A 14,946-nucleotide genomic window follows, 5' to 3' on the forward strand; every position below is an offset into this window, starting at 1 on the left:
TACTGTAAACCTAGTCAAAAACCTATCATAGGCTAGGAAAGTCACAGGTTCTATGGGAGAATCCATTTCTAGTCCTTTGAAATGAGTATGTAAATTGCATTCTAAATACTAGTTTATACCCACAGACAGGTGTTATGTGACTGACTTCTTAGGGAGACACAACACACATACACATCTATTCATCCCAGAAAGGGAACCCATACAAGATCAAAGAAACAATTGCACTAAAATCCAACTTGGTGAACCAAAGAATTTTATTGGGGTTACTAACAGAAGTATGAGTGAGGGGTTCTTACAGGAGCAGGGTTGACTCAAAAGTAGCTGCATCACCAAAATGCCCACCTGCATCCCTGGAGCTCTCTGCAGTTTGCAGGTTGCTTGACAGTACAAGAGATCTCTTCTTGGCACAGCACAATACAAGTAGAAAAATTGGTGCATAAGTTAATGGAATAGACTAGAGAACCAAGATGTAAGTCCACACAGCTACAGACACCTGATTTTTGTCAAAGAAACAAAAAATATGTATTGAAGACAGTCCCTTTAACTAATGGTCTTGGAGGCCAGGATATCTACATGTAGAAGAATGGAATTTATCTTTAGCTCTTACCCCGCAAAAAAATCAATTCCAAATGACTCCAAGACCTCAATGTTAGACCCGAAACTCTAAAACTACTATACCACTCCTGGGTATATACATAAGACTGTATACTAACAACAGATACCTGCATTTCCATGTTCATTGTGACTCTATTCACAATAGTGAGGAAATGGAACCAGCCTAGATATTATCAATAGATTGATAGTGAAAATGTGGTATATATACACAATGGAATTTTACTTGTTGGTAAAGAATGAAATTATGAAATCTGCAGGAAAATGGATCTGGAAAATATTATATTGATTGAAAGAAAAATGCCACATGTTCTTCCTCGTATGTAGATGCTATGAATGTTTAGAGTAGTGTGTTTAACTCTGAGTGCAGGTAAAGATAAAAAAAAGACTAAAAGGGGCCACTGGAGGTTGGGGGAACTTTAAGGGATATGGGTTAGAACATGTTGAACATGGAAGTGGAACAGGAGAATATTGGGGCTAGAAAGATCTAAGGATGGAAGTGGGAGGATAGGGAGGAAGGAGTGGAGGGGGTAAGAGGTGGTTAACCGAAACTAAGGATATATGAAAAAGTTACATGGAAACCCACCACTTTATAAGCGTATTTTAAAATATGATCTAAAAAAGAAGACTCTGAAGAGTTACCATCCATAGATGGATAATGTTCCTCCCAAAGCCATGGGTGATTAAATAAAAACTCCAGTTCTAGGTGTGGGACACCACCCTGTGAATTGTTGATCAGGAAGGTCCCAGAGACCCCCAAAACAATATATAGTATGGTCAATGCCCTTGGTCTGGCCCACCTGAACTTTATGGCAATACCCTATTGCCAAAGATACTGCATACTTTGGTTAAAGAACATGAAGAAATCAAATTGGAGCTGAGCTGGAAGCTCCCCACTGGCTAGCCATCCTAGTGCCAGAAGGTGGCATGCAAGATTCGGGGGGGGGGGGTCAACAATATTACCTAGCTGTGAACTCTGCAAGCTAAAATAATGACCTGCAAGACAAGATGTTCACTTTAATGCAGTAGTGGCATTACTTATGGGGGTAACCAATCACTTTCTGCTTGAATCGGTCTGATCCATAGGCACTCAGTCCTGGTTCTGTAAACCTGGCTGGGCGGTCATAGGCCCTAGGAGGGAACCTATTACTGTGGCTTTGCTAAATGACCATGTCACATTGCCTTCTAAATATTTGCATGTGACCTTGGAATAGGCAAAACCTTTCTGCTTGTTATAAAGAATAACACTGAATTTTTGTACACTAAAATTAAGAACATTTTCATCAACCAAATATTCAGTGAGACATGTATTCAGAAGACACACATTTTTAAAAACCAATACACCAATATAAAAAGATAAGTCAATGCAACAGAAAAATGGGTAATTTTACACCAGTCTAATGTCAACAGACCTACGAAAACTGCTTTATCTTGTTAATAAGCAGTCTGGTAGAAACTAAAACCACAAGCTAGCACTACAGGTGCAGCTGGACAAAGTGAAAAACTGATACTATCAAGAACGTAGGATAAGTGAACTCTGGAAAGCTTTGGAGCAATAGTCAGTAAATGTGAACATGGTGTATGTACTATGTCCCTGCAACCTTACTCCTAGGAGGAATCCAAAAGCTCACCTACTAGAACTGGTAGTGTTAACAGTTCTCAAGCTAGAAATGAACCAAACACCCATTAGATAAACACTATATTGTTTATTCACACAATGGAATACTCCACAATTGTGAGAATGAATGAAGTACAAGCACTGAGACTAAAAGTCTCATAAACACTGCTGAGTGAAAGCCAAACAAAGGTACGTCGAATTCCATTCATATAACATCCCAAACCAGATAAAAGCAGCTTTTGCACTTAGATCTTAGATGTGGTTGTATCTGGGACAGTTGTCAGGATATGAATTCATATTGATGTTCTACCCGTTGAGAAATCTCTGCTATGCTTGTATATATATGACACTTCAATACAGTACCACCTAATTAGGCCTGCCTACTTAAACCACAATAAAGCAGCATCTCCTTCCTTACTTCTCCTGGCCACTCTCTTGTACATCTACACAATACTGTTGGGGCATACCACCCCCTTAGTGTATAGACTCTACAAGTCTGGTTATGCAGGACCAGGACCTAGTTTAATGTACCCTAGTGAAAATGTCCCAATAGCTAATACCCTAAGCTGCAGGGCTCACCTGCTGATACCTGAAATATGCACCATGCAACTGGAGTGTAGACGCCATGGAGTAGGAGTGTTAAAATGCTGCTTTGGTTGTAAGCAAATCTGTATTCTCTGCCTTTCAGTCAGCACACAGGTCCACTAGTTTCAAGAGACTCAGTCAGTGCCTTCTCTCAGAGATGGCAGAAGTCCTCAGCAGTTATACTAGAAGCAGTCTCTAAAGTGCTCAGGGGCATGGAAGGCCTAGCCCACTGGTGCCTGAGTCAACTCTAGCAGGCTTGCTGTATAGGTTAGTATGTGTAGAGACCAACTGCTAAATGCCTCAGATTCTCTCTGTGGCCACTGGAGCTTTTCCCCCAAGTAAATTCTAGGCTTAAACAATTATGTTAGCATTTTAGATCATAGCGCAGAGCAGCCATGTGCCCACACCAAATACCTCCAGTTCAAGTTGTGTCATTCCCACCAGTGGCCGAATTCATTTTTATTTCTAAAGGTGTGTGTGTGTGACCTGTGTGTGATGTGTGTAGGTGCTCGAAGAGACCAGAAAAGGGCATCAGTCTTTGGAGTTGGAGTTCTAGGCAGTTGTGAGCTGCCAATGTGGGTCCTGGGAATAGAACTTCAAGCCTTTGAAAGAGTAGCAAGCACTCTTGACTGTGGAGCCATCTCTCCAGCACTGGTCTCCATTTTGAAACTCAACCTTGGAGGACGCACTGTGTGGCAGGTCTGGGTGTGCCTTGAACAGCTCCTGAGAAACTACCCTCAGGACCAAGCCCGAGCTCTTCCTGGATCCTGCAATGAGAAGCTAAGCCTCTCTTATTAAGTGCCAAAAGTCCTGACAAAACTAAACATTTAGGCTCCAAGCGTGCAGGAAAAAGTGTTTGGCAATGGCAACAGTGGAACAAGGTTGCCTCCCCATTCTTGTCCCCAAGAATTCACCTTGAGTCACTTATTCAGCAAGGAGAGGTGTGAGAGTGGAGGAAAAACAGATAGAGGCAAATAACATAAAGGAAAGGGGCAGCTGCTTGAACTATTTCCAATAAGGTGGTCTCACGGGAGCTCTCCTACAGCAGTGGGTGCAACACCCAAAGCCCTTCTCAGACGCAGTCCAGCTCTCTCTGGTCCCTCAGTGAAGGCCTTCAGAACTCCACTTTTGTTTTTTTGCAGCTTGTATCATCACCCTTTGTATTACTTCATTCTTTGGAAGATTCTTCTATTCTGAAAATTACCAATGGAATGGAATGGAAAGGCAGGGGCTAAAAACACATGTAACTAAGATCATGAGTTATGACAAAACTTTCTCTACTTGCCAAGCTATCAAAGTACTCAGGGATATTTCCTGGGAAGTAAAATGAGCCAGTACTTCTAATAGCAAGAGCTTTCCTCCCAGTCTCCTGCCCCTGAACCAGTACCCTCAACCAAAGCTTTCCCAGCCAATGGCAGCCACAAGTCAGATGTACCACTGTTAATTTCCCAAGTGACTTAGGGTAAAGCATCACTAAAACAAAGACTTAATTTTTCTAAAATTGACAGACTACAGAAGGAATTCATGCTTTCTTGCTAAAACATTTGCTATTCTAATACCATGAACACTGAATATATATACAAGCTAACTGAGACCGTTTAAAGCAAATACTCCAGGTTTTTATAGAAAGTAACTTCTGTAAATTGTCCTTTAAATAATGATTTTATAAATATACAAAATTGTATTTGCTCTTAGTTTCTCAGTACATCCTCAACTTGGCAAGTTTCCTAAATGTAATACAACAGTTCACATAGGAATCAGTTCTAGGAATCTATTATATAAATGGCAATAATAATGGTTTCTTGAGGGAGGGGGTTGGGGAGACGGCTTAGAGGTTAAGAGCACCCTGTTCTTGCAGAGGACCTAGAATCCATTCCCAGCACCCACATGGGGGCTAACAACAGTCTAAAACTCTAGTTCCAGGAGATTTGACTCCCTCTTCTGACTCTGTGGGCATTGCACAACATGGATGCACATACATACATATAGGCAATACACTCATACACATAGAAATAAAAACAAAATATATAAAAAAAAATAAGAATGGTTCTGAACCATCGTACATTTTTGGAAAGCAGCTTTGCTAACTGCTATATCACCAACACCTCAACAAGGAGGAATGGTGACTAGACAGTAGGTCTGCTATGTGAAGTACCTATGCTGTAACAGAGGAACACTGCTTGTTGTTTGGGGTGGGAAAGGGTACACAGCATCAGTAATCAAGTTCTACCATCAATGAGGAATAATCTGAAGTCTGCTTCCTTTACTGTGCTACTCTTGTAGCACTTGTGTGTATACATATAAAGGAATCATTTAACAGGATTATGACAGATTTTCACTGGATCTAATGAACTACGGCATCACTCTTCAATGAAGAAAGTTAAATACATCTGATTACAATCTCAATAGCTAGATATATGAATTCCTATGGTAAGTTCTTGGGAGAAAGCCAAACCACTCCAAAGTAATTCCATGCTGCTACCTAAAATGTACCTAAAGAGTCTCAGAATTGCAGTATATTAGCAAATAGTTATTTTATTGAAATGCAGTAAAATTCTAGCCAGGTAATTTGTAATGACAATCTGAAATCAAATTTTAAATCTGAAAACTTTAGCAATATATATTGAACTTACATCCAAATGTACAGAACACAGTCCATTTAATCTTGAAAAACACTATGTAACAAAACTGTGAAAACGAGTGCACACAGGCCAATCAGTATGCTCTTTTGTCAATTCTACAGCTGCAGAAAGTTCAGCTCTGTAAACACACTCAACAAATCACAGCACTGTGGGGAGGTCCACCACTCTGACAAGCCCTGTTATAGCTTTTACAGCAGTAGAGGGAAACAGAATTCTTAGATCACTTCTTAAAATGGATTTTTAAAGACAAAGCCTGACTTGTTCTCATATATACACACAAAGTTAATCTGTCACAGACAGTAAATGCTGAATTTATACACTGGAGTTTCTGGCAGCATTCTATACACTTAGAACTTCCTATTAAAATAAACAAACTGCTGTTAAATCTATCTGCGACGGACTGTTCAGTCTGTAGGATGGAGTGCTGCTCTGAGGGAACTAGGTGCTCACTGCTGCTTCTCAAAGGCAAAAACCAAATAAATACCTAAGAGGAAATAAACAAAAGTGAGAATTTAGTTTCTCATATCAGAGAAAACACTCTCAAGCAGCTCTGAGGAAGAAAAACATTAACTCTGAAAGTTCTATTGTTTGAGTCATATTCAGGCAGATATAAGATCATTTATTTCAAAACTATTATCTGCTTAGGGCCATTTAACACCACTAAGACACTGGAGTCTGATTTCAGACATATAATTTGAAACTCAACATTTCTGAAAGCCCTGCTCACAGTAAGGATTTTTATGAGGCTGTGGTTAAGAGAATGGGAACTTGGTTAGCCACAGATGAATTCTGTGATTTTTAGCCAAGTTCTTTAACTGTATTCTGACTTGTGAAGACATAATAAATAGCAGTCCACTCATAAACTTGTGAGGACTAAGTTAATTACAACACATGACAAGTTTACAACAACACCAGATACATGTTTAACACTCGATAATAATCAATTATTGGTGTTTCTCAGATTTTATTAGTGTTGGTTAAATCCTATCTACTTTCCCCCTCTTTAGCACCTAAACTGCTTGGCAGTACATTTATTTGTATGTTTCCTCTACTAAATTCTAGAAGGCAGACTTGTTTGTTCTTTAATCTGCTGAAGTCCTTCCATAGACTTCTCTGTAAGTCAGTACTCAATGTTTGTTACACAGCTTGTCATTTCTGCCTTCAACACAATCAACAAACCTTTAGAGGGGCAGCAGAAACTGTGTTTAGGGTCTCAAGACATCCAGGATTAGCATATTCTTAACATTAAGGATCTGGGAGGATTCTGCTGAGGAAGTGCAGGTCTTCATGTTGGAATGTATTTAACACCTGTTTCCAATCACATGCTCCACAGGGCCCATAAGGGCCCTGCTTACTCTGCTAAGTGTTCTGTGTTCTACCTTCATTGTTAACAGAGTGGTCAAATTAAGTAAAATCCAAGGAAGTATCCCATAAGCTAAAAGTTCAACAGAACCCGGAGGCAAAGACATCAGAGATGGCCCTTACGAACAAGGATGCAATGGAAATGTCTGCATATGCCGGGTAACAAAACAGCCTGCAGCATTTTCTCTTGTCACTATACAGGTGTGTAAGAAACGGAAATTAGATACATATAGAGATCTATGTGCACCTGAACACATCAATATAAATACAACTTAAAATATATCAGCAAAACTAAAAAATGTTCAAGTTTTAACAATCCTTTCAAACAAGATCTCTGAAATCATCAACTAGGTGAATGATACTCACTTGTAGCTTCCCATTCTGATTTACTTAAAGTTCCCTAAAATTATAGAAGAAAGAAAGCTTTAGATTCAATATGAAAGTAAACATACATTTATCTAAGAGGACAGAGAGAGCCAAACTCCCAACTTCATGGTAAAAACACATTCAATGTATACAGTGTTATGCTATAGACATCTAAAAATAAAAATCAATGAGAATAACTTCCTGAAAAAAGTCAATGTATGGGGCTGAAGGGATGGCTCAGCAGTTAAGAGCACTGGCTATTCTTGCAGAAGACCTGGGTTTGATGGCCAGCACCCACAGAGCAGCTAACACCATGCATAACTCCAGTTCCAGGGGAATCCAATGCTCTCTTCTGACCTCTGCAGGTTTTGCACGACACAGGTGCACTTACATATATGCAGACAATACATTTGTGGATGTAAAAATAAAATTAAAAATTTTAATAAAAAAAGTCAACGTGTATAATGAGGGTTTTGTGTGTGTGTGTGTGTGTGTGTGTGTGTGCGTGTGTGTGTGTAACTAGAAGGTGCATCTACCTTAAACATTTAACTTGGAAAATGATGTTTATAATTTTGTTTTTCCAAAGGACCCACAAAGCACCTATCATAAAATAAATTACACTTACAAAAACAAACATTTCAATATGGTAATACATGTGCTACTTTGTACGTACACTGACTTAATAAGACCTAATGGCAGTTCTTAGACCAACTGAAATTTTGAAAAAAATTAGAGTGAACAATATCTAAGACCTTAGCAGAAATGTGCTATGAATATGTTTGTAACCCCATGATGGCAAATTCTTTGGCCTTTGATTTCTTATTCCTATTTTGCCCCCCTTAAACTTCATTGTATATATATTTTTATGCAACCTACTTCAAGTTATTTCTGGAAAAATTTCTCTCAAGTTATTTCTGTTAAAAAGTGCCTCTCTTTGGAATAATAAAAAAAAAAACATTAAAAAAAAAATGTCTGTAATCTCCACTGACACAATTATAGCTTGTAGCCGGGTATGTCAATTCTAGGCCAGCTGGGGCTACAGGGAGACCCTGTCTCAAAAAGACCAAAAAAAAATTATAGCTTGTAACATTCTTAAATTTAAAAAAATGTGAACTCTCAAGGCTGGAGAGATGGCTCAGTGGTTAAGAGCTCTGGCTGCTCTTGCAGAAGACCTGGGTTGGTTCCCAGTACCACATGGCAGCTAACAACCTCCAGCTCCAAGGGATTGGATACACTCTTTTGTTGTGCAGTGCCTACAGAAGCCAAGAGACAAAACACTCAAATACATCAAAAAATAAGTAAAAAATTTAAAACTGTAAACTCTCATAAAGTAAATACAAATGAAAATATAATTTTCTTTCATTCTCCATTTAAATTCACGAAGCTCAGAATTCTGTCTCTGGAACATGGAATTAGCAAAGAGTCTTGCAATCCAAGCCTATGACTTTTTCCCACCCTTAACTACCTCAGCAAAAGCACTTCATGCTGTTCACTGAAACAACTCATACTTTTTGTTCTATGGCATCCAAAGTCATTATACTCCATATGCCTTAAAAATAATAGTGGACATGAAGTCAGGGGTAGTAAGGTAGAGTTAGAGATAAGGGAGGGGTCTGAATATGATCAATAACCAGGGGGCCTGAAAGAATCAATAAAAATTATTTTGTTAAGTCATCCTAACTTAAGGGAAACAGATTATCACCCAAAACATTTGTAGTTCAGTGAACCCAAATACTGTAAACAAGTAAAATAATCTCCTTAGTCTCCATGCAATGCTTGTTTTTCTCACTTGCTATAAAAACCTTTCAAAGCTGAGAACTTACCAGAGGCAACCTTACTTGACTGCTCTTCATGTACTCTGCTGCATGTGCATAGTCACCAACCTTCTCAGAAGCAAGTTTAGAGTTATCACTTGCAGGGTACGGCTAGGGAAGCAAATGAAAATCCCAGTTAAGAAAGTCCACCGTGGGGCTGGAGAGATGGCTCAGCGGTTAAGAACAGTGACTGTTCTTGCAGAAGACCCGAGTTCGAATCCCAGCACCCACATGGCAGCTAACAACTGCCCATAACTCCAGTCCCAGGAGATCCGACAGCCTCTTCTGTCTATGGGCATTGTACGACATGGGTGCACTTAGCTACACAGGCAATACACGCATACACATAAAAGTAATAAATAAAAAAAAATTTCTTTTAGAAGTCCATTGAAATTTATAACTTGTAGTTTGACATACTAAATCACTGAAATTATAATAGTAATTCTAAGCATTATTTCATGACTAAACATACATTTTTAAAAGATTTTTATTTATGTGTACATGAATCTACATGTTTATGTGCATGTGTGTCAGGTGTTCACATGTGTGGTGCCAGTGGAGACCTGAAGGCATTGGATCCCTTAAAGATGGGAGTTACAGGCCATTGTGAGCCACCTGATGTGGGTTCTGGTAATCAACCCTGGTCCTCTACAAGAGCAGGAAGTACTCTTAACCACTGAGCTATCTCTCTAGGCCCTATGCATACTTTTCAAACAAGAGAAAAGGGAAAGGAATTCTCTCTGAAAGTAGTTATTATGGTCAACTTTATCATAAATAATCTTAGAATATTTACAGCTGGAATGAACTACAAAATTTAATCCTAAGCAAGGATCATTTAGCAGCAAACATGCACATCTTCCTGACTTATGTTAAAATCCAAAGGTTAAACAAAGTATTATCAAAAGAGCTACAACATTAACAAAATGTCAACTCAATGGCACATAACAGCAATTAGAAATAATGCAAATGAGAAAGTCAACAGAGAATCTTGTTTAAGATAACTGAAGATGTGCTTTCATGAAGGAAAATAACTTAATTTGTAAAACTAGGCAGTCCCATATTTTTGAAAGAATCTAAAGGGTCAGAAAAAAGGGTTGTATTCTAAATTATTTCAAGTGCTATTTTTAAGTCTTTTTAAATAATATATTTTAATACTACATTTTTTTTATCTTGCAATTAGTGTTCCAAGAAACCAGGCTGGAAGCAACCACTTTAAAACCTAGGTTGTCCTAAGGAACTTTTAAGAGACTGATTCATTAATGTCTACTTTATTCTTTCTCCTCCCCTTTTATGTGTCTGTGTGTGTGTGTGTGTGTGTGTGCGTGTGTGGCGTGTGTGTGGTGTGTATGTGGTGGGCATGTGGAGGGCAGAGGACAATCTTGGATACTGGTCCTCAGGAGAGATTCACCTTGTTGTTTGAGCTTACTGAGAAGGCAAGGCTAACTAGCAGCAAGCTCCGGGATCTACCTGTCTCTGTCTCCCCAGCTCTAGGATTACAAGCAAGCAGAGTGTTCTAGCTCAGCCTTCTTCTGAAGCTTCTTGTGACTCAGGTCTTCCAAATGTCATGCAGCAAGTCCAGGCATTGTAAATAAAGCTACTTGTGGGTTGCTGGGCAAGGTAGCATGTGCCTATGATCCCAGCACCTAAGAGACTGAGCCAGTAGGATTGAAGGTTCTAGGACAGCCTAGGGTACATAACAAGACCCTTTCTGAAAAAGAATAAAATAAACACACACAAAAATACTAGGCTATGGGCTGGAGAGATGGCTCAGCAGTTAAGAACACTGGTTGTTCTTGCAGAAGTCCCGGGTTTGAATCCCAGTACCCACATGTCCATAACTCCAACCCCAGGGGATCTGACAGTCTCTTCTGTCCTCTGTGGGCATTGCACAACACGGGTGCACTTACCTACATGCAGGCAATACACGCATACACATAAAATAAAAATATCTTTAAATTAGGCTATTTAAAAATTTTTAAACTGGGCTATTTGGGACTTGCATACTGTTAGCATTCACAAGTTTGCTTCCTATCGTGCCTTCCTATCAAAGCAATTTAAAAAAACGACACTAAGTGGTTCTGAGTTTTAGTCTCTCAATTTTAGTGTCACCATATCACAAAGCTTTTGAATTTTATTTTGAATGACTGTCACTGATTCTGTTGTCATCTAGTCAACTTATTAGTGACCAACTCTACCATGAGACGTCTTGCCTATCAGTAGATGACTCATCCTTTACTGGTCACTTTCCAAAGATGAAACAAATGATAAAGCTACAAAACTACCTGCCCCACAGACAGACACACACTGACACATACACATCTTTACTAAAACGTACATAGCCTAGAATCTCTTCTCAAAGCATTCTTCCAAAGCTATTCTCAAGTAAATGCACTGTTGAAATCAGAAAGTGGGTGTCAGGCTGTTGTGACTCTAGGTCCTTGACCTGCATTTTTCCTGTCTTCCCTTCCTCTGCTGAGTACTCTAGCAAAGTAGACAAGGATCTAGTGCTGAAACCCTGAGCCAACTGAAAGCTGTATGTTTGAGGGAAAGAATTTACAGCAGATATCAAGCACAATTTAAATCTCTGACTGCTCTTTCCACCCCTGGTCTCAATGTCCCTCCAAACTATCCTTCATATACCACCCATGTAACATTCTAACTCTTATCAGGGTCATCATGCCCTCTAGAGATCCACATCCTTTACAGGCCCACAGGAGTGGCTTAGTCAAGAAGTAGTAAAAGAGCAGGGTGTGGTGGTGGTACATGCCTTTGATCTCAGTACTGTGAAGGCAGAGGCGATTGAGGCCAGTCTGGTCTACACAGTGAGTTCTAGGCTGGCTAGAACTACAGGGAGACCTTGTCTTAAAAAAATAAATAAATAAATAAAAAGTAGTAAAAGAATCAAAACAGTTTTCCAAATGACAGGAAATTACTGCTTATGCTCCCAGACAGTCAAGGTGACAGGTGGCAGGTCATATCCCTCAGGGCAGGCTGGGGAAGACAGGCTGGGGAAAAGGCAAACTGCAGAAAAAGTGTCCTACAAAAACAATGTCCTACAAAACAGGAAAGTTATTAGCAATTCTTCAAACATCTCCTGTTTTCTCAAGCTTCCCTGACTATACCTGTGTTATCATCCTTTTATACACTTACCACACTTTGAACATTTCTTTTCTACTACTACCTACTCTGGCATTGTACTGAAATCTCTGCCTACGTGTTGCCTCCCAAATATACTGTAAGACCCTTCTCTCTTAGCTAATTATCTGAATACATTTAAAAATAAACTACACAAATTCACTATTTATAGGGTGAGAGAAAAAAATGGATAGATGTGTATGCATTACCCATCAAGGAAGTATAATGTACTAAATGTGAGCAAGTGTGTGCGGACTAAAGAGTCTCTACTTTCTCTCTCTACCTGAACACAAATAAAACCAAACTCCTACTCCTAATATAAAGTAAACCAAATCACTCTTAATTCTACAATACAGAAAACACAACTATAATGAACACTTTATTGTTTATGGGTTTCAGAAGATATCTTAGAATTTAAAGATCCTCCCACTCCACACTTCAGGGGAGTAAGTATGGTCACAACTTCAATAGGAAACTGACAGCCACCCACAAAAACCGAACAGCTATGTGACCCTGAACTATCCATTCATCTTCTCTGAGCCTGAGGCTACCCATTTTTAAAAAATGCAGTGACTGCTTTACTTACTTCATGGGCTGAATATAAGGAGACAGGCTACACTTAAAGTACTTAAAAGAATATTGTAAATTGATGGGTCTCATGCCTGTAATCCCAGCTCTCATGAAGGAGAGGCAAGAGGCTTGCCCCGATTTGGGGGCTAGTCTGCTCCACAAAGTGAGTTCCAGATCAAAAATAGAGTACCAGCTTGTCCCAAACAAATAAACAAACCCAAAACTCCCCCTTCAAAAAGCTATTCTAAGTTGAATTAATTCTCTTCAATTTGCATGTTTGTAATCAACAACAATCATGCTTTCTTTAACACTTTAACCCCTGCTTGACAAAGGAAAAGGAAGGCAACAAAGACTACGCATAGAAAGTTTGCAGGCTCCTCTCACTGCCGCACTGGGTGAAGCACATATGCCAAGCTGTGGCCTCAGTATATGCCAAAGACTAAAGTCTTGCCAGATAGTCATCAATGAACAAAATTATGCATGGCATAAGCTTGTCTTGGACCCTGGCCAGGAGGGTTCTAAACTGCTGACATAGAGTGAATTGTTCTAGATAAGTAGGTCTCATCTTTACTCACTAGCGAACACTTGCCCCGTTCTGTCACACTGGGGCACACAGCACTATTGGAAGGTATCTAACAGGTAGAGGCCAGGAGTGTTCTGAATATAGTACAGTATAGTACAGTATATAGTATATAGAACAGCCCTTTTTCCAGTCTACAATATCAGTAGTTTTGAGGTTGGAAAAAAAACAAACAAACAAAAACAACTTTTTTTTTTTTTTTTTTATCTTTTTGAGACAGGGTCTCCCTGTAGCCACAGTTGGCCTGGATTCACTATGGAGACCAGGCTGGCCTCGAACTCAGAGATCCGCCTGCCTCTGCCTCCCAAGTGCTGGGACTAAAGGCATGTACCACCATGCTCAGCATGGGGAAAAAAAAAAAACTTTTAAAGTAGTACTACTTCAAAAACAGAATTTGATAAGAGTACCACTGACTCACACACCACATCTTTACTGCATACACAGAGCAGGCTATGTCCTAGGAGTGGGGAGTCCAGACCAACTATGACCTGCAAATTATACTCAACTACACAACATCTAAACAACCTTGAGAGGTTCTCAAAAGCACCAAACGAATTCACCACATCCTAGAATTTTTATTCTTTTTAGCTACTTACCTCCAGGGCCTGCATTCGTTTTAACAGCATTTTGTTTTCATTGTTCTTAATCTTTTCTTCATAGAATTCCAGAAATGTTTTTTTGTAGATTAATTTCATATTGTACCTCTTTGCCATTCTGTCCAAAAAAGATTAATGAAAAGGGTTTCAAAATGTTTGTAATTAAAAAATAATTATTTTATTCCCACTCTGGGACTTTCATAACTTTTGTCTTTTATGTTAAGAACTTTCTTCCTATCTTCAACTGTCCAGCTCCCTTTCACCTTTTACATCATGACTTAAACATTGCTTCATTACAGCTGTCTTCCTCTAATTAACATGCTCAGGTTTGTTTAACTTACAGCATTTGCTAAGTTTATGTATCTGCCAGCAACACAACATTACCTGGAGAGGATTTCAGACAGGAGAAAAAGAAAACAGTAACAACAACAAAACCCACATCAAAACAAAAAAACTATACAAGACAAGGTAGGCGGGCTTGAGTATGAGGGGCAGGTGAGGGAAGGACGTAAGAGGAAGGCGTGAGGCCCCCAGCACTGAACACTGTACAAGGCACACATAAGGCAGAGCTGTTATCTGAGCTGGCATTTTTTGGAAAGACAGCATGAGCAAAGATCCTTCTTTTATTCCAGGAAACTCAATTATTATCATAAATTCCTAAAACATGCCTTCAGAAACAAAAGCAAGTTCTATGCCTTTAAAAAAAACAAAGCCACCATCACAAGGAACTCAATCTGAGCAATCTGAATAGATTTATCAGTAAGTTCATTACATTATTGTTTAGCTTCTTAATGAAATGGCAAAAAGGCATCTCAAAACATCTAGATATTTTCAGATTCCATCTCATCATATCTGTACAAATAAATTCCTAAAAATTGTAAATTAGGGGCTGGAGAGATAGCTCAGCAATTAAGAGCACTGGCTCTTCTTGCAGAAGTCCAGAGTTCAATTCCCAGCACCCAAATGGTGGCTAACAACCATCCACGACTCCAGTTCCAGAGGAACTGACACTCTCTTCTGACCTCCGTGGGCACTGCACGACACAGGTGCACTTACATACATGCAG

At 39.3% G+C, this 14,946-nt stretch overlaps 1 protein-coding gene across 1 annotated transcript in view; it reads right to left on the reverse strand.

Moving 5' to 3' along the window:
• Positions 1-2,298: 2,298 nt before the first annotated feature.
• Rnmt (RNA guanine-7 methyltransferase) overlaps positions 2,299-14,946 on the reverse strand; it is a 35,852-nt gene continuing 23,204 nt past the window's right edge. Inside the window, exons 8-11 of the mRNA XM_008825923.2 lie at positions 13,881-13,998; positions 9,009-9,110; positions 7,186-7,219; positions 2,299-5,941 (exon numbers count right to left, since the gene is read on the reverse strand). Of these exons, the coding sequence (XP_008824145.1) occupies positions 5,904-5,941; positions 7,186-7,219; positions 9,009-9,110; positions 13,881-13,998 (292 nt within the window). The 3' untranslated portion in view covers positions 2,299-5,903. The remainder of the gene's footprint in view (positions 5,942-7,185; positions 7,220-9,008; positions 9,111-13,880; positions 13,999-14,946) is intronic.

The sequence above is a fragment of the Nannospalax galili genome, unplaced genomic scaffold, assembly GCF_000622305.1.
Source record: "Nannospalax galili isolate Female #2095 unplaced genomic scaffold, S.galili_v1.0 scaffold169, whole genome shotgun sequence".
Lineage (NCBI taxonomy): Eukaryota > Metazoa > Chordata > Mammalia > Rodentia > Spalacidae > Nannospalax > Nannospalax galili.